Raw genomic sequence first — 24,572 nt, forward strand, 5'->3', positions numbered from 1 at the left:
GCTAAATAAAAGTTGTGGTGTGCACCTTTTCTCTCTGTCATTGTACTGTGTTATTAGGCATAGCTTAATGTCAGAACATGCTAAAATAAACTCTATTTTTTAATGTCTACATAAATAATTAGTCTGCTAAATCATTGTGCCAAAGACTCATTCATTCACATTTATGTCTTCAGGGTCCTTGGTCTTTGCTGTTACTGTCACTGATGAAGACTCTGGTTCAAATGCCCAGCTACACTACTCCTTGATGGGCCGCAACGCTGAGAAATTCAAGATCGACCCAGTCAGAGGTGCCATCACTGCCAATGAGAGGCTAACTGGAAATTCAGAAGTTACACTTACAGTTCGAGTAAAAGACGGCGGAGCTAATCCCAAAACAGATACGACTACCGTGACTGTTCGCTTTGTTACTGGAGGAAACTTCCCTGTCATTAAGCTGAGGGAGCGTGCGTTCACATTCCCTGAAAGCCAGCCAAGCAACCACATTGTTACAACTGTGACCGGGTCTTCTATGAGAGGTGGGCCGCTGTCATATTACATTGCCAGTGGGAACCTGGATAATGCTTTTCATATCGACCAGCTGTCAGGCAAGTTGTCTATCAGACATCCACTGGATTATGAACACATACAGAAGTATGTCCTCTGGATTGAGGCCAGAGATCAGGGCTTCCCACCTTACTCCTCTTATGAGAAATTGGAAATAACTGTGCTGGATGTGAATGACAATCACCCAGTATTTGATAAGGATCCCTTCCATGCTGAGATACTGGAGAATCTTCCACCCAAGGGGGTGCTCATGGTCTCTGCCGTTGATCTGGACAGTGGGACGAATGGACAGCTGGAATATGCTATCATTGAGGGCAACAAAGAGAACAGTTTCAGCATCAATCGAGCCACCGGTGAAATACGAACCACCAGGCCACTGGACCGGGAGAAGGTGGCTCTGTACACTTTGAAAGTCAAAGCCACTGACCGTGGTTTGCCACCCAAAAACACAATAGTCAAAGTACTAATCAACGTACTGGATGTGAATGACAATGCCCCCAGGTTTTCCAAGATCTTCAGTGCTACAGTGGCTGAAAACGCCCCTGTGGGTTACACTGTCACCAGAGTCACCACCACTGACGAGGATGCCGGTTCAAATGCCATTAGCCGATATTCAATTACAGATACCAGCCTTCCATTCAATATTAATCCAAACACAGGAGACATAACAATTAGCAGGCCACTCAACAGAGAAGACACTAATCACTACATTGTCAAAGTGTCCGCCCACGACAGTGGCTGGACAGTAAGCACAGATGTCACCGTATTCATAACTGATATTAATGATAATGCCCCCAGATTTAGTCGACCTTCTTACTATCTGGACTATCCTGAGCTCACAGAGGTGGGCTCTCTGGTCACACGGGTGTCTGCCACTGATCCCGACGAGGATTTCAATGGCAAAATTTTCTATTTCATCCGATCCCAGTCAGAGTATTTTAGAATTAATGCCAGCACTGGAGAGATATTTGTAAAGCAGCAGTTAAAATATCAGAACTCAACAGGTGCTAGCAGTATAAATATAAACCGCCACAGCTTCATTGTGACAGCCTCGGACCGAGCACTCAAGCCTTTGATGAGTGAGACAACAGTTATTGTGAACATTGTAGACAGCAATGATAATCCCCCTGAGTTTAATTCCCCCAGCTACTTTACACCTGTCACTAAAAGTGTAAAAGTTGGCACCCGACTGCTCAGGGTTGTAGCTCAGGACAAGAAAGATTTTGGCCTTAATTCCGAGGTAGAGTACCTAATGACAGGTGGAAATAGCTCTAGTAAATTCAAACTAGATAAAACAAGTGGATGGATTACTGTTGCCTCTTCCCTTACATCTGATATGAATAAAATTTTCCAGATTAAAATCACTGCAAGCGACAAAGGAAATCCTCCGTTGTCTGCACAGACGACAGTGAGTATAGCAGTCACGGAGGAAAACCACCACACACCCGAGTTCTCGCAAAGCCAAATCTCAGCTACTGTACCTGAAAGCCTTGCTGTGGGAACAGCAATAAGGACCCTGTCTGCAAGAGACAAAGACAAAGAAATGAATGGCCTTATCACGTACAATATTACTTCAGGCAACGACAAGGGTCTGTTTGCACTTAACAGTAGAACTGGAGTGTTATCCTTAGCTCACCCTCTGGACTTTGAAGAAAAGCAACAGCATGAGCTTAGGGTTTCAGCCACTGACGGTGGTTGGATTGCAAAAACAAGCTACGTCTCCGTCACAATACACGTGACTGATGTGAACGACAACCCTCCTGTGTTTGATCCTGACGAGTACTTCCCCATTGTGCAGGAGAACGTTCCCAGTGGCACCACCGTGATCAAACTGAATGCTACAGACCTTGATTCGGGAGCTAACGCAGTCATGGCTTATGTGATTCAATCGTCAGACAGTGACCTCTTTGTTATTGACCCGAACACGGGCACCATCACCACCCAGGGCTTCTTGGATTATGAGGCTAAGCAGGTCTACCATTTAACAGTGAAGGCCTTCAATGTCCCAGACGAAGAGCGCTGCAGCTTCGCCAACGTCAACATTCAGCTAAAGGGAGCCAACGAATACGTGCCGCGCTTTGTCTCCAAACAGTACTACTTTGAAATCTCAGAAGCTGCTCCAAAAGGAACAGTGGTAGGGGAAGTATTTGCCAGTGATCGAGACCAAGGAGAAGATGGAGTAGTTTACTACCTCATTTTTGGTAGGAGCAGAAAGAAGGGCTTTGGCATCAACAAGAGGACAGGCCAGATTTATGTCACAGGTACTCTGGATCGTGAGAAAGAGGAGAAGGTTTCACTAAAAGTGTTAGCCAAGAACGCAGGAAGCATCCGTGGGGCAGATATTGATGAGGTGTTTGTGAATATCACTATTCTCGATGCAAACGATCCGCCTGTTTTCACTAATGAACTTTATGATGTCCAGGTCAGTGAAGGTCTCTCACCCGGTGGTCTGGTGACTTTTGTGAGTGCTGAAGACTCGGACTCTGTCCCAAGCTGGAGCAGATTTTCCTACTCCATAGCTCCTGAGTCTGATAAAAATATTTTTACTATCAACGCAAAAACTGGCCAAGTGTCTGTGGCTGCAGAGCTAGACAGAGAAACAATTCCTGTGTATAATCTGACGGTTCTCGCTGTGGATACTGGCACACCTCCCGCAACCGGAAGCACCACGGTGATTGTGAATCTTGACGATATCAATGATAACGGCCCAACTTTAACTAAAACCTACGCTGAGGTAATGGAGAACCAGAGAGCTGGCACTGCAGTCACAACACTGACAGCCTCTGACCCAGATCTACCACCCAACCAAGGCCCTTTTCTATATAGCCTCCTCAGTTCTGGCTCTGCCAAAAGCTACTTCAGCCTCAGTCCAGCTGGAGTCTTAACCACAAGTCGGGAGATTGACAGAGAGCAGATTAGTGATTTCTACCTCTCTGTTGTGATCAAGGATTCTGGCGTGCCGCAAATGTCCTCCACGGGAACAGTTCACGTGAAAATAAATGATCAGAATGACAACCCTTCAGAGCCCAGATCCATGGAAATCTTGGTCCACTACTTTGGAAACATGTTTCCTGGTGGTTCTTTGGGAGACGTCAGACCCCAAGACCCAGATATTCAGGACAGGTTCCACTGTTCCCTTATACCTCCATCTTCAGGTCTGTTTAGTATCCCAACTGGAACGTGCAACCTCAACTCTAAAGCTCGCTCAACAGATGGAACGTTTGACCTAACCATCCGCAGCAGCGACGGTGTCCACGGTTCAGTTAGTAACACAGCCAAAGTCCTCTTCATGGGCTTCAACAATGCTACGGTGGATAACAGCATACTCATCCGACTCCACTCTGATGGAGTCAAAAGCTTCCTCACCAACCACTACCTCAGCTTCCTACGCATTGCCAACTCTCAGCTAGCAGGACTAGGCACAGGGGTGCTGCTTTATGGAGCGTTTGAGCTCAACAATCAGACTTTCGTGATGGCAGCTGTGAAACGCGGCCACGGACAATATGTCAACCCGAGCGGCGTGGCCACATTCTTCCAGAGTATCAAAGACATTTTATATAGACAGAGCGGGGTGCAAATAGATGCGGTGGACCATGATCCTTGCACACGCAACCCGTGCCAGAATGGAGGCAGCTGCAAGAGGCGTCTCAGTGTCGGGCCTGATATGAAGACAGAAGAAAGCGTCCCAGTGATCCTTGTTTCCAACCACCCCCTGCAGCCCTACGCCTGCAGCTGCAGGCCAGGATACACAGGACCTCTGTGTGAGACTGACATTGATGAGTGCCAGCCATCGCCCTGCCACAATGGCGGCACCTGCCATAATCTGGTGGGGGATTTCTCCTGCACCTGTCCAGAAGGTTTCACCGGCAAGGCCTGTGAGAGGGATGTCAATGAATGCCTTTCCAATCCCTGCAAGAACGGGGCGCTGTGCCAGAATTTCCCAGGCGGCTTCAACTGTCTCTGTAAATCCGGCTTTGCAGGTACTACACACGCAGGAGTCACATTTTATGTCTGACCTCAAAGCCACTCGTGTTAGGCTCGGAAAAAAGCACGTGGGGACACGCACACATGCGCGCATTAAAACTCCCACAATACTGGAATCACACACATGACTTTAGGTCCAATGAAAATATTTGCTTCTGAATGTTTCCAGGAGGTGTTGTAGCCATAGCATACACGCATCGCTGCCAAAAACAGTTTGATTTTTGGATTGCTGTTTGGGGGGCGGGGGGTATCAGCTGTGATGCATATCAGCCCGCCATGTTTGCTTTAATAAAGAGGATGATGCGAAGCTGACCGTAGTCAGGACTTGAGTCTTGGCTCCACACGCAGTTCACCACTATCGCATTTCATTGTGTGCGTTCATGTGCATGCAACTCTGGCCACACACAGATACATTTCTGATCCAACTGTATACACAGGGATTTCTTAATCAAGGATTTCTCATTTGGCAGTGTTTTGAGCTGCATGACAAATGAGCAGCTTTATAACAGATCCAATCAGGCCTTTTAATTTGGAAATGTAATGAATATGCTTCATTATTACCCTTGATAAAAAGGGAGTGGATTTTAAGTGGAATTACTTAGAACGGTCATTTGGACCTTCTATGTTGTTCAGCCTCTGACTGTAGCATCTGAAAGACATTTTCAAAGCGGGCTGTAGCAGGCAATTTGCCTCAAGTCAAGTCATTACTGTCCTTTTTTATTATGATGATAAAAAATGACCACAATTCTTTAGGTTTCATCAAGATAAATGACCATCCTGCAGAAACGCACCTATTGACTTACAGTAGTTTGCATGCCCTCCTGGTGAACTTTCAACTTCCTGTTTCCACAACTGGTGTTTGGCAGCAGAATCTATCTCCATTAAGCAACTTGTCTCAAGATTTACAGCATAAAATGCATTTTCAGAAGTTCGTTGTCAGTCTTTTTCTATTCTAGCACTCGTGAACCGCCTGTTCTCTCCAAGCCAGTGTATTATTTGTATTATCAGTGTCGCGTTCCTTATCGTGATGTTTAAACTTCATTTATATGTTTGCTTGTATGTATGGTGGCCATTTGTGTACATTCCAACTATTTGCCTTTCTGCCCTGCAAAAAAAACCCCAAACAAACAAAACAAAACCAAAAAAAAACCCAGCCTTGTCCAAACATAATTTGCAATGAATTTGAAAATCTGATTATTCCTAGTGAGAAGAATCTGCCAGATGAATGAGATCATTTCTTTTTTTCCTATAAAAGTTTCAAGATGTTGTTTTTGGTCAAATGATATCATCTTGGGCAAGCAATGCTATTTCCAAAATAGCTTTGTGAAACTGCACTGAAACAGGTGAACTTACGATTTTCACTTTTATCGTATTGTTGTTTGAACTTGAATGAGATTTAAAGGTGTAGTACGTAGTTAAATTGACCTTTTTTTGCAGTGCATTTCTCAGCTGTAAGGCGATGAAAGGCGTGCATGACTTGGCCTGTGGGGAAAGTGAACTGTGTTCCCTTTGGGGTTTTCCTGTGTTGTCTGCCACCCCATCCATTTTAATTTGTGTTGTTCTGTGAACCCAGGCAAAACGTGTGATTCCATCATCAATCACTGTGAGTGTAACCCATGTTTTAATGGCGGGTCCTGTCAGAATCGAGTGGATGGATATTACTGTCATTGTCCATTTGGTAAGTAATAGTAGGAAACTTTCAGGGTATTACAGAGTCCCGCTAAATTGAAAAGCAAGATGGACAAATTCAGATGTGCACTCTCCCAGCAGCTATTTCATTCTTAACCCTTGATTTTTTAAACAAATGTGGAAACTGTCATTTCATTTTTTGTCTCCATTTTTCATGTGTTGTATTGCTGTCCTCAGAAGTAGTCTCCAGTTGATGCAAGAAAAAAGTTTTCCACTTTTTGAAGAGTCTTTTGCAAGACTGTGATCACACAGCTACGATATCTGCTTTGTTACTTCTATATACAAAGCAGATAATGCTGCTTGATAAAGATTCTGTTTTATCTGTAGATATTTTTATCACAGCAGCACTGTGAATCATTCATTGGCTTCCTCCATGATTCCACTTTCGGTCTGTTTTTTTCCTCAGGGGTTTTCGGCAAGCACTGCGAGTTGAACAGCTATGGCTTTGAGGAGCTCTCCTACATGGAGTTTCCGTCTCTGGATCCCAACAATAACTACATATATATCAAGTTTGCTACCCTGAAGAGCAACGCGCTGCTTTTGTACAACCACGATAACCAGACCGGAGACAAGGCGGAGTTCCTGGCTTTGGAGATCTTCGAGGGACAGATGCGCTTCTCTTTTAACTTGGGAAGTGGAACTTATAAATTGATGACCATGATAAAAGTTTCGGATGGGCAGTTCCACACAGTCATTGCCAGGAGAGCTGGGATGGTAAGAATTCCTAGAAAATATCTCATACTCTAAATGTTTCTCATCATTTGCTCTTGCTTTAAGTGGCATATTAGTTTTTATGGGTCTAGCAGCAAAAACATTTAGGAAAATCAGAAAACGCTGCATAGTTGCAAAGGGACGGCACATTCAATAGCATTTATGTCCTGAGCTTTTATAGCTGAAGCTGCCTCCAAATTTGGCCTTATATTCTTTTTTGCACCATCAGATGATAATTAAACTTCCCCAAACCACGGGTAGCTCAGCTTATGGTTTTCATGGTTTGTAATTATATTTTATTGCTAGTTGTGATTTACAATACCAGGATCCAAAATGGCCATGAAGGTTGAAATCCTGTCTCCTGTGCTCTGAATGAGAGGCTTCTCCCTGCCAGCAATGCAGTGGCAAGGCAGGAGGAGGAGAAAAAAATCCAGCTAGGCCCTGTCAAGCCTTCTATAATGTAGCTCTCCTGCTGGACTTCAAATCTGTCATTTCCCACCGTGCACTGGGAGTTTCATAGGAAGCTGGTAAAATCGTTAAATTGTCAGTTTTGAGATGGTGCAGAGTGACGGGTGTAAAGGAATACAGCACACGTTGAAAGCCGTGATTCTGTCTGCAAATGGTACCCAGTGAATATTATGCGAAGGTGGTCCTGTTGGGGCTGTTGAAGAATGAGAGAGAAATGTGAGTGTGTCACGCCTGAAGTGCCAGCTCCCTTGAGCGGTGTAAAGTGAACCTGATCACCGTGTTTGCGAAAGGTGCTACGGGTCATTTCGGTGGCCAGGCTTGAGGTCTGTTCTGCGTTCCTGCACCTAAATTCTGAGCCAATCCCGAAAGCAGACACAAACCACGGACACAGTCATGCACTGCTTCACCGTGAAGGCTCCAAGTAATCAGAGGGAGCAGAGAGTTCACAGACACTGCAACCATCTCAGTTACTGTCATCTCTGCAGGAATCAGTTTTAATTGTCAAATACCATAAATGTTAGGCAAATTGTCTCAGTCCAACGAGTTACAGTGTACGAAGACGTCAGTTTTAAACCACAGTAATGGAAAATGTTAATAGTTAAAGGTTCAGTTGAGAGTTTAAGGAAGGATGTAACTGTTTCCAGCTTTAAAGCATCCAAAGCATCGGTGTCAAAATTCAAACAGCCATATTGCCTTGTTCCAAGTGAGTTATCTTAATGTAGCATCCTTTAATATATAATCTACAGTACCATTAACTGTATTTAGCAAAAGCATTTGAATGCAACATCAAAGTGCATTTCATAAAGTTTGACATGTTTCTCTTTGCTTCTGTATTTGTGGTTAACACTGCAGCTATTGGTCCAAGTGCCATAAACAAAGAAGAAGAAAAAGTCATTTCTAATGTAAAATGTGAAATTTCGCAACTGTTACTCATTAGCTCCCAAACAGAACCCTATCCGTGTCAGATTTAGCTTATTTTTTTAACCTAATGAAGGCCAACTGGATACGAGCTGTTTTTGAGAACTACTTCTTCTTTTGGCTGCTCTCTTTAGGCGTCGCCACAGTGTGTGATTTGCCTCCATCTCACCCTCTCCCTGGCATGTCTTTGTGTCACACCAACCTTCTGCACGTCCTCCTTCACTACATCCATAAAACGTCTCTGTGGTCTTACTGTCTTCCTCCCGCCTGGCAGCTCCATCGACAGCATACTTGTCCTCGTGTTGCCGTGCCGGACCATCTGCTCTGCAGTCTGAAAAGCTGATCATTTTGCAGAGTTTGTAGTAATCTTTGAGGACATGAAAAAAGAGGAGTAGTGGTTGAAACAATAAACAGAAATCTCCATGGAGATTTGTGAATACAAAAAAAGAAAAAACTCGGATGAGTCATTCTTGTCAAAGACGCAGTGTTTCTGTACTCCTAGATCATCCTAGAAGAATAATAAGCATTATTTGGATTAAATTATACATTAATACCAATTACAGTGATATCGTGTGAGAACAAACTCAAATCTTCTGACGATGATGTTTCAAATTCAGTTTGACAGTTTAGGTCTCGCTGCCGCTGATTAACACCAGCAGCAAATCATTAAGGTTTGGATTAAGTGAGTTATTTGTCCTAGAAACAAGCACAAAACAAATGTTACTCAGCTCATGTACCACAACACAGAGTAAGGCTGTGGTCCCACCCCCCACCCTATTGTATTAGTCATGGGGAAAACAATGATCTCCTGTGGTGCTTTCTTCAAATTTCCTCCAGCGCTAGCCAAGCTGAAAAATACACTCCTCCTTGTTTTTGGGATGCATTTGCTCTTCATTTCTAAGGTTTCTTTTGAGAAATAATTCCTCCTGCACAGCTCGTGACAGTTGACAGTGAATGCAGAAGCATGACTGCAGTGCCTTTGATCACAAGAAAAACATTAATAAAATGTTTATGTGGTTCTGATGTTCTTTATGGCGCCTCGGAGTCACAAATGCGTTCTGTTGTTCTTCGACTCGATCTTGTCTCTGTAGTTTTTTCTCATTTGATTATGTATGTTCGTGTGTCTGACTCGGGTGTGACACGAGTGTACTAAAAGTAGTGTGTGTGTTTGTGTGCCTGGTGGGGTCGTGGGTGATTTGTGTCAGAAATGTAAGCCAGTGTGGTCCGTATTTACTTAAGCTCCATGAGAGGTGGAGCGTGATTGCCCTGGTTTTTCAACACTTTCACACACTTTTCCGGGCAGTTTCCTCACCAGCCCATTTTGATTTTTTTTTTCCTAGCAGGGTCGTTTCTTCTCTGAGCACAGAGGGAGAAAAGAGAATAATCCACATCTGGCCAAAAGCTTTTGTCCCATTAACGGGAAATAGGAAACGCTTGCTGTAATGTATGGCATTTCTGTGCCCCTCTCCCATCGAACACTCATGAAATAAAGAAAAATAATGTGACTGCATGGCTTGTGGTGAACAAAGCTCACATTAACCACTGAACAAGACTTAGGAACACAAATGTTCAGGAGCAAATACTGTAACTCAGCTGAGTGAAGTAACCCTCAGCTTATGGTGCCAGAACTCATGAATAAAAGATATGCCAACAGTGCTTGAGAAAATATTTATTTATATTCACACATTCTGATGGGTTTTAGGGTTTAGTAATTAGCCTTGAATTACTTCAGGCAGGGGTTCAGGCAGGAAATACAAGTGGTTTGAGGATTTTGCCTCTCGTGACTGTAAACTTTGAACAATAAGCGTATAGCACCCATCAGGTTGCTCTGTCCCTCTGTCGTTCACTGTCACATTATGGGGTTTAATTAAACAGCTGTTGCCATCTTTAGAAGAAAGAAACAGCTTAACATTTTTGGAAATACTTATTCACCATCTGGTATAACAGAGAGAAAATTAATACCGCTTTAATATATAAGTTGGATATGATTTTACCAGCACACAGCTTAGCTTTGCACAAAATGGAAAATCTTTTGACTACTGAACTTCAAAGATGCTGCTAGCTGGATATTATAACCCTCTGACAGAATACGTCTGTACCAGGCTTTATGCTAAGCTAAACAGCTTATAGCTATAGAGGTTTTGCTGACACGTGACCATTTTGGATGCCAATCATGGCGACAATTTAGGATCAAGTGACAGAAACCTAAAGACTGGTCTGCAACCATCTGGCAACCACTGGTTATGAGGTGAATATGAGTATTCCCTGACCACATGTCGATTGTTGGATGCTGAAGGCAGTCCCCACTCACACAGACTGGTCAGTGAACCCCTGACAACCACCTGACCTTAGGGAAAAGTGTGTATTTCCCAAACAGTCGCTAAAAGCTTTGTCGTGATTGCTTTAGTTGGTTGCTGCTATCATAGCCTGCATGGAAGTGACAAATGTAAACTTCCATTTCTGGTTTCTGTCCAGAAATGGACAGACTATTGACTATTTGATGGCCTTAAGATGGCTCCAGTCCAGAAGCTACAGTCGTGTTTTATCCTTTCTATGGGAGTTACCTGCTTTTGAAACCATCCCCAAGTGGCCATTTGAGGAAATGCTGATTTTAGCTCAATTTTTCACTGGTTGTAGACTTTGTTTTGTTTTGTTTTAATGAAGATATAGTCCAAAATATATTGAATTGCTCCATTAATAACATAAAATTAGTTTAGTTACTCAAATATTTTTTTTAACCTGCAAAGAAAATGGTTTACCAATGGTGCCCTATTTTGAGCGTATTTTTAGCATGTGTCCCTTTTTTACATGGGACTGTCTTTAAACTGACCACTAACAAAAGGAGTGTAGATACATTTGCTAAAAACACAATTTGAAATGCATCCCGTGTTTAAGCCCCAAATAAAAAGGGGGGGTTTTCCACATTCTGGAAAAACACTCTTAAAAAAGAAAAAGTGACTGATAGGCTGATATTGACTGAGTGTTTTATGGCCCACCCCCACCACAAATAACAGTGAGTGACACATGTTGTTGGTGTTTATGTCAACCACACTCTTCCAGAAACATTTTTTTACTTAAATGTAATTTCCTCCCTGAACAATAATTGTATGAGTCAGTGTAGCTTCACAGCTGTTTCTCTTAAAGAGAATCACACGTGACAGCAGTATGTGTGTTCTTGTCATCATGCAGGCTGCATCCCTGACCGTGGACCTGTGTGGTGATGACCAGGAACCAGGCTACTGTGCTGTGAGCAACGTGGCAGTGCACACTGACTGGTAAGAAAGCAGCACACACACACAAAAACACATATATGCATGTATTGCCCAGTACGCTGAACAGCTGTTTCTATGATCCGTAGAAACTGTAAATGGGAAAGCGCTGTTGACAGTTTCACTTCTGAGGACTGGAAAACTTGATGAATAATTTTTCACAACTGTAAAAATAATGGAAAGTCATACATAACCAAAAGGTTTTGTATACCTGGTATGAGCATACTTGTCTAATATTTTACAGCTGTTGCGTTGCACTCTGCAGTGAATCAACACTACATAATCAAGAGGTTTAATTAACCACATATTGTCCTTCTCGTCAATGGATGCCGATCCGTGTTTTCCAACATTTTATGGCTTTAAAATGTTGCTGTATGTGCAGCAGCTTGTACAGATGTTCTGTATCCTTGAACTTTTCAACTTTTCTAGAGGTTACCTTAGAAGACTCATTACTCTGCCACCTCCTTAGTACAAATTCCATTTAATGTCCAAGTGTGTCCTTGAGGCTCTACTCAGGCACTCGTGTAAACCAAACTGTGTATTTCGAGGACTGAGAATACATCTAACACAACATCCAAGGTCTCGACTGTATTCCTCTGACATTGTCAATACACTTGTCAAAGTTTACATCTGAAAATGAGAAAACAGCTTACGTTTCAGCTGCCATTTCTCAGGATAAACTTAGCATGGTTTATTTCCCTTTGCTTAATTTAGACATTTTGTGAGTTAAATGACCCACAAGATGATTCATAAGAACAAAGTGAACTTTGTTAGGAAGCTTCATAACAGTAAGCAGCAATTTATATTTTTGTCTTGCCTTAACTGTTTTTCTTTAAGCAGTACTTTAGAGATTAATTGCAGAGGTTCAACCTTTAGTTTCACAGTGATGCTTCCAATTCTATTAAGTGCTAAACTTTAAAGTAAGAGAGCAAAGAATGAAGCTTTACTTTTGTTCAAACAAATATTTCTATATTTTTTTTCTAAATTTTTATGGCTATTCTGGTTAAAGTGTTGACCTTTAATTCTTTTTATTATAGTGCAAATTCCTTAATGCTGTAGAATTATACAAAACATTGTGACCTTGTGTTGTGTTGTGTCTTGTGTTACTAAGTCTCCTGTTGTATGCAAATTGCTTAAAATGCCTTTCTCTTACATATTTCTACACAAATGACCCAAAGTCAGAATGAAGTCATCTGTTGTAAATATGTGATATATGATGTAAACCGTCATTAAATTACTGGATGACCAGTGCTGCTGCACAGAGCCAGGCCCTGTGGGGCGAAAACTTGAGACTGTGCATGTTTTTCTGTGTGTTTTTCGCTGTGTGTGTGCGTATTGTATATGTGTGTATGCGTGAGAGACAGATTTGGCAGATGAGGAAAGGCCACAGAGATCAGCAAAGGTTTATTTTGCAAGGGTCTTGGGACCATATTGTTGTGAAACTCGCTGACCCACAGTGTTTTTCTGTGCAGGCTTGTGAAAATGTGCGTGTCTGTGTGTGTGCTCGCATACCTTTGAATACTTGAATGCATTTTTGAGCTTTTGGATTTCTGCTCATATGTTCTTTTCTGTCGTGATCCATCTTAAGTCTTTGTGCACTCCTGTTCATCTACCTCTGTGCGTGTTTGTAGGATCCTCGATGTGCAGCCCAACAGGCTCTCGGTGGGAGGTGTGAGGTCAATAGAACCCATCCTTCATCGTCGCGGTCAGGTCGCCACCCACGACTTTGTCGGCTGCATCATGGAGTTTGCCGTCAACGGCCGCCCGCTGGAGCCCAGTCAGGCGCTGGCATCGCATGGCATCCTTGACAGGTCTGCATCCCAACCTCTCCCCCCTTACTCCCGCTCCCAGCCTCTCTCCATCTCCTTTTTCTTCTTCCCATCTGTCCGTCTTCTCTAACCTCCTTGACTCTCGCTGTGGGACATCTGTTCACACTTTCAAACCCTCTCGGGAGTTTTTAAAAAGATGTCTTTTTTTTTAAAGTACAAATGGCAGATTTTTGACGGGGGAAACCAATTGCAGAATTCCAGAGAATTTTTTTCTTCACTGTCTTCCTCGTGAATAGCGAAGCGAGGACAGATCTTTTAATATGCTAATTCTCTGAGGTTCTTTATGGGTTTTTTTGTATTGCCGCACGGGAAGAGAAATCACAGCTCATCTGCTCCTGTTTTTGGAGTTTCCTTTTTCCGCGGACCCCCCGCCTGTGGGCTGCGTGGCTGACTTGTCAAATTCACTGTCTGATTGTCAGTTTGTGTGTCATTGTGTCCGTAGATGTCCGAGACTGGAAGGAGCCTGCACCACCAGCTCCTGCAGACATGGGGGCACCTGTGTAGACCACTGGTCTTGGCAACAATGCCAGTGTGTGGATGGCTTCACTGGCAAATTCTGTGAGAAATGTAAGTATATGCCTTTGAAGTCTCTCTTTTTGCTGAGTTTGCACTTACTTAGGAATATTCTGCCATGATTATTTATGAATTATCCCTCCTGAGTCATCGTACTGCACCATGTAGCTTAATATAGACCACATCGGTGGGTTCTGAGCTTCATTTCAAAGCAGTTGTGTACTTTATAGGAGAAAAATTAGACTCACATCAGAGACCTAAAAAAATGCAGAAAACCCTTTGAGACACATGAGAACTGACAAAAACTTATAGCTACTGTGTAAGGTGCAACATTGTGTTTAGCGGTGTTACCAGTAATTATTACCAGATTTTTTTCAAAGACTTTGATATTGTTACTGGAAACAAACAAGATCATTACTGCGAGCTTTTCCCTGTTTGCCATCAGGTTTGATTTTGTGGGAAATCTGCTGGTTTGCTTACTGGCACGAAAAAAAGGATGAGAGACATTTTCTTCTAGCACACATGGAGCAGAGCAGGCTTTCTCAGGGCCATATGTATTGTTTGCTGAAAAGAGAAAAGAAAAAAATAGGCAACAACAAGACATGCAGTGAATGAAAGTGTCATATAGACTCTAGTGCTCTGGTTAATTTAATTTAAAGAACAGATTGTGTAAAGATTTACATTTTAAAACCCTGTGAATGTGGGAGAGAAACATTCATCCTCAGATAATATGTGGCATGAAAAACTTTGCTACAGTCCTATTAGAGAAAACAGTGGTTGGAGTTTGCGGCACAACCAAAATTATTGTGATTTGGTACAATGAACATGCAATTTTGCAACTTTGCGGAAATTTTTTGAGATAATATGCCAATTAACTGTGATAAATTAGCAAGAAAAAAGTCTTAAAATGATCCCATCTACTTTCACAATAACTGTTTACATTCAGGGTCAAAATCTTACAAATAGTGAAGTAGTTACTGCAGAATGGTGACTTTGCTACAAAATGACATAGGTGCTCAGCAACATTGCTCTTATTTGGGTCTATAACCAGAATACAGCCAGCTGAGTTGAGTCCCCTGTTGCAAAGAGACACATCGCAGAGAAGTTGCACTCATTAGCACAGACTGACTGAGACTGATTGCAACATGTTGGGAATCTGTCTGGATCAGTAAATTAGACGGCAGTTGTCTCAGATGGAACGTAGTTCAGGTCAGACTACAGTTGTCTAGACACAGGTTTCCTCCCACACCTGTCCAACCGTGCTCATACAGAGGTTGAGGGTGTTGCAGGCTCAATCTCTCGGCAGGAATTGGTCACTGCAACTACTAACAGTCAGTCTCTGACAGTAAGTAAACTCACCACGACCAATTTTTCTGAGTCACAGAGTCATCAGTGACTGCTGATAAATCTTATAATCTGTTAAAATTCTGTTTCATTCTCATCTGTGCTCTTATTTCTAAGCACATTTTAAATAGAAAACTTAAAAGTGACTTTTGAGCCTTTTTTCCGTTTTCCAAAATATACAAATATCCTCATAAATACACTGCTTTTATGAAACAATATCACATCAGTGTTTTATTACCATTTATATGGCTATTTATGCTGGATAACATACTAATCTTTTAATAGTGTATTAGCAAGAAGGCTCATATTCATTACAGTAATAATGAAATATGCCAAAAGGCTTGTTGCTTCTTGAAATGAAATGATGCAATTAGCAATGCCTCAGGTTTATAGTTAATATGCACACAAAATTCACGTGCTTTCCCACTAAGTAATAATGACATGGCTTGCAGTTTTCATTTCAGTTATTTTCCTACTTAATCTCTATTAGAAATTATTATCTTGCTCAGCAATACACGGGCTGTTCTGAAAACTGACTCGATGATGTTATGGGAAGATATCAGTAATCGCTGGTAAGAATGGAAGGACCGATTCGTGGTTATGGCAGTCGGATTAGGAAAATCATTTGCACCTGACCGTCCGCCAGGAGCAGAGTGGAAATGGAAGTTTAAAAGCCGCCTGCGAAACTCGTGTGAAGTCATGCAAGATATTTTCTGTCTTTCTCACACAGACATGACAGCCGACACCGCTCTGTCTCTGGATGGCACTGGCCGCCTGGACTACACCCTGAAGCAGGGCCCAAAACGTGACATCTTGCTGAGACGGTCTTTGCAGGGAACGACCTCTGACCCCATGGCTCCCAGCAACTTGGAGGTCAAGTTCAGGACACGCAGCAAGACCGGCACTCTGCTGCATGTGCAGGAGAGCAGCAACTACACTAGTGTTAAGGTGAGGAAGGTTGCCTTGTGTGTGAGTTTAATGAGTTGGCAATGCATGAAGAGTAAATTTCGCAATAAAAGCTTTCCAAATCATGTTTGTGAACAGTAAATAAGTAGCTATGTTTAGAAAGGGAGGCTGATCACTAAAATCTAAAGCCCCGGATCAACTCAGGTCTAGTAAAATGAAGCTTCTGTCTTTGATGTTTCATATATTATCGATGAAGTTACTATGTAGATGATATTTTAAGCACCTACGTATCAGCTTCTTTTGGTATGACAGAGCTGTTAGCATCACTAACAGTATTTATGCCACAGCTCCTGATACACTGTTAAGACACCTTGAACATTTGTATCCTAAACATGTCTAGGTAATATATATTTCTGTGTGTGCTACGTTCCACTTTCACTCTAGGAAATCTGCCCCGTCTTTCTCGCCCACTTTCCTACTCCAGTCTGTCTTTTCTCTCTTCTCGTCCTGTTCAGTACACCCTCCTCCCTTTGCCTGATCCTGGGCAGCTGCCCAAAGAAGCCTGAGCGGTCATTCATTCTCTTCAATTTCCATGTAGACACCCTGCAGTCTCAGCACCATCAACCCGGTCCCACTTCAGCATCGGGCTTTGTCTCTTATGATTTTGTTTTCCGCCACTGAACGGCTTCTGGTGCTCATCAAATCACCACTGCGGCTTCCTAAATAGTCCAGAAAAGTATTATAAGTGCTTTGAAAGCTAAAAACAAAAGAGCAGTAGGGGAATACATACTGTGGGTGTACATATGTTGAGAGAGAACTATATAAACTGAGAAATGAAAAACAAGATGTTTAATAGATAAACCCCTTGATTGGTTTTCCAGCTTGAGAGCTCTTAGTATTCTTTGGCTGGGGAGACTTCCACTTTTCCCTTTTTAAATCAGTTCTTCCGGAAGCGACTTATCACTGCTGATTTTGGGGGAGGAGGGCAGGATTACTTTTCCATCGAAGTCGGGAGAACACATGAGATTACCATACGCAGTGTAAGCCACAAATTTGCTGTGCGTGCCAAAGCAAGCTTGATTAATTTCTTTTTAAAACACAATCGTCGTCCCTCTTCAGTAAAGAGCCTTCTCTTGTGGCTGTTCGAATATGTGCGCTTTCTCTAAATTTGTCGTACTCGAGCTTCTGATCATCTTCTGGCTGAGTGACTGTAGCTACACACACAAGTTGTGAGAACATGATTGACTGCAGTGTGTCCCAGTGGGAGAAAGATTTATTGTATGAGCATCCAGCTGCATTTTTGTTTTCGAGCTCCGACCAGAGTCTGAAAGCACTGCGGTGGTAGTTTTGTGGGGACTGAGACAAGACTTCCTCTCATCGGTCGTGATTGATGTTGACACGATAACTTATTGCATTAATCTAAAAAACTGCAGTTTTAACCATTGTTTATCTAGACTTTCCTCAAAGAATATTTTTTATTGTATGCTTGACATCAGAAATAATGGCAGTTTGCAGATTCACATGATTGTTAATGTCTTTTATATCCTGTTTATACACATGCTTTTACCAAAGCCAGCTAGATCCGGTTTACTTTGATCACTCTGAGCTGTGAGCGAATAACTAAAATCTAAAATTTGCTTCTCTCAGCTGAGGAACGGCAACATCCACTACATCTCAGACGCCGGCGTTGCGGGGAAGGTGGAGCGCACCGTGGTAGACGCAGTGGTTTCAGACGGCCAGTGGCACACGCTACAGCTGGTCAAGAACGGTTCATCCACTGTGCTCCAGGTGGACAACGGCCAACCCAGGCTCATCCAACATCCCACACAGGATTTTGGAGGTCTCAGCGTTTTAACCTTTTCGCTCGGTGGGATTGGACCGGGGCCGGCTCAGCAGAAAACTGGAGCAGGTAAGCCTGGACAGTGTAGCTGTTACCTGTCATTGATTGGGGGAAGTTTCCAGTTTGGATTTGGGAGACAGACACTCTCTGAGATTAAGATTAAGTTAAAACATTTTCCTTTTGGTAAATCTTAACTATAAAGTTAATGCTGGAACAGGTCTCCCCTTAGTTCCTTATTTATGCTGCAATAGACTTACCATGATGCACTGAGCATTTCTTCTTCACTTACTTACTTACGCCACTTTGCATTTAATCATTAATTATTATTCGTCTCTGGCCCTTTTCCACAGTATGCTTTTTGTCCTCTCTCCCTCCCCTCACCCACAACCAAGTCGCAGCAGATGGCCGCCCACCCCTGAGCTTGGTTTTGTCTGAGGTTTTTTCCTCATAAAAGGGAGTTTTTCCTTCCCACTGTCGCCAAGTGGCTTTCTCTCTATTCTTGCAGGGTCTTTACCTTACAATATAAAGTGCCTCAAAACAACTGTTGCTGGGATTTTCCACTATTTAATTGGAATTGGTGGAAAAAAGCTCCATGCAAAATAAAACTTCACAATGACATACCCTGTCTGCGACCAGACACCTAAAATAACTTCAGAATTCCAGGGTTTGAAAAGGACCAAGATGATTACCAGAAGTTGATCGAGAGAAAGCATGTTGTTCCTTGTAACAGAAGGTTTTGGTTAACAGTAGTCACTCACACATAGTTTTATTTGTTCTCTACATGTTGGAACAATCAATATAGCTTAACTAGCCAAAGTTAGTGGACTAAGTAGTAGAGGGGCTATATGTAACATATATATTATCTATATAGAATAAATAGTTGCTATAAACCAACAAGGTTAAAAATAGAAGACATACAGTAATTTTTCTTCCATATAAGTTGTATTTATCAGTATACAGCAGTTGCTGCCTATAATCACTAGTTAAACAACACATACTGCTGCCACTGACAGAAAACTACACTACACACTGTTGCTACGACTTGCCACCGCAGAACTGGTGGCAGAGTGGGACGGTGAAAGTCACCATCCGTTTGCCAGATTTGCTTGTAACTGGCTGCTAAGAGCTCACTTTAATGTACTGTGACTGTAGTGTTGCAGATTCAAACCCCCAAATTACAGGATAAATCTGAATGGGAAAAGTTAAAGAGGGGAGTTTGCCCTTCCTTAATTCCACTACAGATCCTGACACAAGACTGTTGGTGTGTCTAAAGAAATCGCATTTAGTCAGAACAGCTCCTGTGCTGCCTCCTCCTCCTCTTCTTCTTCTTATTAAAAAGGCTTTTCTAACTTTTTAAAAAACCTCATCACATTTAGTCAAGAAAATCAAATTTTAGATACATGACGGTCCAACTGGAATACATTTAACAATAGTTTCACACACATGTTAATGATTTCGAAAAACTCAGTCACTCTTTACCCAGTGCAAATTACACAGTGTTTTTACATGTTATGGAAAGCTTTTCTGCAGACTAAAGGTGTGTGCATGGACATATAGCACAAGTATGTGACAGCACACGTGAGCTCGTGAATCTTTATGAATTCAGTACCGATTTTTTTTCTCCTGCATATGAATTAATAGTCTGCCTTCAATTGCTGACCATATTTGGTGGCGATCCAACAAGACTCTGAGTAACTGGCCTGAAATCTATTTCTATTTGACACTGCAAAGATTTAAAGTTATGAATTTACAGTAGTTAAATAAATGTTTCTTTATCAGAGTATCATTTATGGACAAAATAACTAATTATAATTTAATCTGACTTCGTCTTGGAGCGCTTGTCTGTGAAGCCTCATCGACTCTTTTCTTAGTTTAGATTTAAATCACAGATCAGATGTCCTCGAGCATGAGTTAAGAACAGTTTGGAAAAGGTGAAAGAGAGGGTTTCCAGGAGGAGGTAATGCAGCACAGTAAATTTCAGGGTTTCAGGGGAGGGAAAAACTAACCTAATACTATGGACTAATATGGTAAAAATGAGCAATTTGGATGATTTGTCAACCTCTTTTACACAAAGACTGGGGCATATTTCAAAACAAACATATTCTCAGCACGCAGATCTGTGGCAGACTGTTTGTGAACCCACCCCCTAACTCAGTGTGTATCTGAGCATTTGTGTAGAGCTGTGTACTCGCTTTCTGAGGGCTAATGAAAAGACACAAATGGATTTAATCTGCACTGGGATAAATTCAATAAAAATGTAATTGCACCGGTGAGGCAGCACTGTTAGGCAACACACAAAGCAAGAGATTAAATTAGACACAGAGACGTTCATCCAACCCAGATGGATGTCTTGAAGCTATAATGCCTCTGACGATGGATTCTCTGTTAGAAAATATTTCATATTTCTTCTCTTAAATTGACCAGTGATTTATTCTGCCAGTTTTTAGAATATGATTTTTCTATTTTTTCATTGGAGGAGGTGCTTTCCATGATGAAAATCTTTTTATGCTAAGCTTGAACCAATTACCCATCTAAACAAAATTCCTTCAGCTATTATTATAGTTGCCAGTTCCTGGTATTTATGAGGAAGCAAACCAGCTTCAGCAGACGTTTTGAAAAAAACAGTTGGTCTGGTGGCAGTCAGAAGCAATTCCCCTTTAGGCCACTGTTATGCCCCTGTTAGCTGCTGTTGGCTGTTTCTTGTTATCTGAGCCCTTTCTTTTCTTCTTTTTGTCCACAGGTTTTGACGGCTGCTTGGCCTACGTGAAGTACAACAGAGAGAACCTGCCATTTATGGGAGAGCACAGCCTCGTCACTTTAACCAAGACCAGTTCATCCGTCAAAATAGGCTGCAGAGGTCCCAACCTGTGTGAGAGCAATCCATGCTGGGATGGCCTCATGTGCGTCAACCAGTGGTACACATACCAGTGTGTCCCGCCTGGCGACTGTGCCTCTAGTCCCTGCCAGAACCAAGGCAGCTGTGTGCCGGACCCCCTCTCTGGTTTCACTTGTGTCTGCTCCGAGCTGTACACAGGCAAGACTTGCGAGACCCTGGTGGCCTGTCTGGGAGTCGAGTGCCCTCAGGGTACTGTGTGCAACACAGCGAATAATGGTGGATTTGTCTGCAGCCCCAGCCCCACATCAGAGACAACGGTCCTTCCCATCTGGGCGGTGCCAGCTATTGTCGGCAGCTGTGCCACTGTCCTTGCCTTGGTGGTGCTCAGCCTGATCCTGTGCAACCATTGCAAGGACCGCAACAAGACCAAAGTGCCAAAGGAACCCAAGGAAAAGAAACCCAAGGAGAAAAAGAAGAAGAAAAAGAAGAAGGGTAGCGAGAATGTAGCATTCGACGACCCAGATAACATCCCACCATATGGAGATGACATGACGGTACGGAAGCAACCGGAAGGGAACCCCAAACCAGACATCATTGAGAGGGAGAACCCTTACCTGATCTATGATGAAACAGACATTCCTCACAACAACGAGACGGTCCCCAGTGCTCCCTGTGCCCCCTGCAATGCCCCAGAGGCAGATATTGAACATTATGATATAGACAATGCCAGCAGTATCGCCCCTTCAGATGCTGACATCATCCAACACTACAAACAGTTTCGCAGTCACACGCCCAAGTTTTCCATCCAGAGACACAGCCCGCTGGGCTTCGCCAGGCAATCTCCCTTACCCCTCGGAGCAACAAGCTACACCTACCAGCCTCAGTACACCCAAGCGCTGAGAACCACCCCCCTCAGCCATTCCCACTCAGCCTGTCCTACTCCAAACCCTCTCTCCAGACACTCTCCAGCCCCATTCACAAAGCCCTCCTCCTTCTACCGAAACACTCCCACCAGAGAACTCAACCTGGCTCGTCGTGAGGGCAGCCCGCTGGATCTGCACAATGACATGTGCCAACCGCCACCCATGTTCAACTACGCCACCCGGTTGGGGAGGCGCAGCAAGAGTCCACAAACCATGGCCGGCCACGGCCACACCTCGAGGCCCGGCAGTCGGTTGAAGCAGCCGATCGAGCAGATCCCGTTGGAGACGGGGCCTCCCGTGGGGCTGTCCATCGAGGAAGTGGAGCGGCTTAACACTCCACGTCCGCGCAACCCCAGCATCTGTAGCGCTGACCACGGGCGCTCCAGTTCAGAGGAGGACTGCCGCAGGCCGCTGTCAAGGGTTCGTAACCCCGCTGACGGCATTCCTGCCCCAGAGTCCTCTTCAGAAAGTGACTCACATGACTCCTTCACCTGCTCAGAGATGGAGTATGACCGGGAGAAGCCTGTGTCCTACAGCTCCCGGGTCCCCAAGCTCTCGCAAGTCAACGAGTCAGACGCTGACGACGAGGACTACGGCGGGAGGCTTAAACAGAGGCGTTACTCGAGTCGGAGGGCGGAAGGAGGGCCTGGCGTTGCCCAGATGCCCTCTACTGACCAGCACTACACCCTACCCCACAAACTAGGTCAGCAAGCCGGTGGCTTCAACTGGGACAATCTGTTGAACTGGGGCCCTGGCTTTGGACATTATGTAGATGTGTTCAAGGACTTAGCCTTGCTTCCCGAGAATGCGGCAGCAAAAGACATTGAAATGAACAGTGGAGATGGCTCAGTGACCATTCTTAATGAAGGAGAAGCTGAGCAATATGTATGAGACTATTTATTACAATGTTGTACAATATGGTGTCGTTCTCCAATTAAAAAAAAAGAAGAAGACTGTACATTTCGAGAGAACATTGGACTTTGTGTTTTTTACATAACTCAAAATAATAAGACGACTTTTAATGCAGTAAGGCAGAAAAATGGCACCTGTAAAACAACAGATTTCATCATGAGCCACCTTGGAATGGTTTACCAGTCTTTTCTAGGTTCAGACTGTACATTCGTGCATTCATCTCTCTGAGGCCTCATTACAACATATCCACTGACACTGAAGAAAGAAGTCCATGTCTGATTTCAATTTGGTGACTGCAAAGCTCCATTCACATTATCTTGATTAAACACTTCTGTTCTTTATTACCAATACTGCTTCTCCTTTCCAGAACCTTCTGTCACATTCACAGCGGAGAGATAAGAGGGTAGATAATTTAAAAACTCACAGGAAGAGAATTCCATAGAGCAAGAGAAATCTCCCAGTTTCTGTCTTTTTAGGGTCATTTTTCTAATTTACTTAAAAGGAAGCATGTGTGTTTGATCTAACTGCACCTGTAGGTGACGGGACACAGCCCTCAGTGTAAAAGTATGAACATTGCTTTGCTCGCACGGTATTGCAGACCCCACCGATGTTATGATCCCTCAGTGTCTGTCCTTCTGCCTGCCCTGGTGTGTTTTCTTACAGACGACTGGCTAAACGCTCCAAGAGTGAGATTTAATCAAGCCCCCTGCCTTACAGACATTTGAGGATTTCAGTACGGGACAGAACTATTCTGGTTTTCGGGCCCAAGTTCAGGAAGAGAGGAGATTTTTCAGGAGGGATGAGGGTGAGGGTGTCGTTAGTCACAAAACCACATTGTCAGACCAGCCAAGTGTTTTCAGGCAACGATGATGATGATGATGATGATGATGATGTATGAATCCTGTAAACATGACCCCAACTAAAACACTATGAACTTGTGTACATTTTTTTTAAAATTCATGAGCAATCATGGAGTCATTTGTCTTGATGTTGGCGTCCCTGTTCATTATTTTGACATGTATGGTTTCTACATTTTTGTACTGTTTATTAACTTAAATTACTTAAGCTGTGTTTTTATGAATATTTTCATATGCTGAAATGTATGTTCTTACTTTCGGGGAAAGTAAGATTGAAGACTTATTTTTTACATTTGTTACAAATGTAACATCAGTATTTTCCACTTTTGATAAAACTATAACATGCTGTATGCTTTGTACCTGTAAAAAGCCAATAACAGAATAAAAAAAGTATTTATTTAAATGTGCTTAATTTCTCTTTTTTCCCTCCTCCTTTCATTTAGATGCAAGTAAGCGTTGGCAGTTTTTAAAAATAGTCACCTTCATGCTCAGATTACAGCCGTTCCCAAATCATTCTGGTGGGAAGTTATTCTGTATTTTTGCCTCAGTCTGTGCAGTTTTTCATTTGTGCAGAGTCTCAACAAAACATTTGAAGAGGCATTTCAGGACCTGAACGAAACTGAGCCACCTCACTCGCAGCCAAACAAAACATCAAGCGGACTCCACGACGCAGGGCCCTATATTGCTTTCAACAATTATTTACATCTGTCTTATTGAGCAGAAAGGCTTTTTTTTTTGTCATAGCTCAGTGATTCGGCATGCAACATGCTTATCTGCTCCATCATCGAGGGGCGAGAGGCCACGAGAGAAAAGGCAGGGAGCCATGAACCCCGTGAAGAGTGACAGCCTGAATCTGGGTAATATACCACGAGGGGCTCGGTCTTGCAGAGAAATCTGTTGACCAAAGCCTCTTTGAAATAAAACAATGATAATGAGGAGTTGGGTGGGTGGTGGGACGAGTGAGTGGGAGATGAATTCAAATAAACCTCACAGTGTCTCCTCTGGTGTGACGGCGGGGGCTCTGAGACAT

The 24,572-nt window shown here is 43.1% G+C and overlaps 1 protein-coding gene across 1 annotated transcript in view; it reads left to right on the plus strand.

Moving 5' to 3' along the window:
• Nucleotides 1-23,945, plus strand: part of LOC116311470 (protocadherin Fat 4) — a 100,185-nt gene extending 76,240 nt beyond the window's left edge. The window contains exons 9-17 of the mRNA XM_031728594.2: nt 174-4,523; nt 6,101-6,205; nt 6,623-6,930; nt 11,503-11,588; nt 13,214-13,393; nt 13,854-13,978; nt 15,999-16,216; nt 17,822-18,083; nt 20,755-23,945. Coding sequence (XP_031584454.1) covers nt 174-4,523; nt 6,101-6,205; nt 6,623-6,930; nt 11,503-11,588; nt 13,214-13,393; nt 13,854-13,978; nt 15,999-16,216; nt 17,822-18,083; nt 20,755-22,664 — 7,544 coding nt within the window. The 3' untranslated portion in view covers nt 22,665-23,945. The remainder of the gene's footprint in view (nt 1-173; nt 4,524-6,100; nt 6,206-6,622; nt 6,931-11,502; nt 11,589-13,213; nt 13,394-13,853; nt 13,979-15,998; nt 16,217-17,821; nt 18,084-20,754) is intronic.
• Nucleotides 23,946-24,572: the final 627 nt, after the last annotated feature.

This window comes from Oreochromis aureus, linkage group 2 (genome assembly GCF_013358895.1).
Source record: "Oreochromis aureus strain Israel breed Guangdong linkage group 2, ZZ_aureus, whole genome shotgun sequence".
In the NCBI taxonomy this organism is placed as follows: domain Eukaryota; kingdom Metazoa; phylum Chordata; class Actinopteri; order Cichliformes; family Cichlidae; genus Oreochromis; species Oreochromis aureus.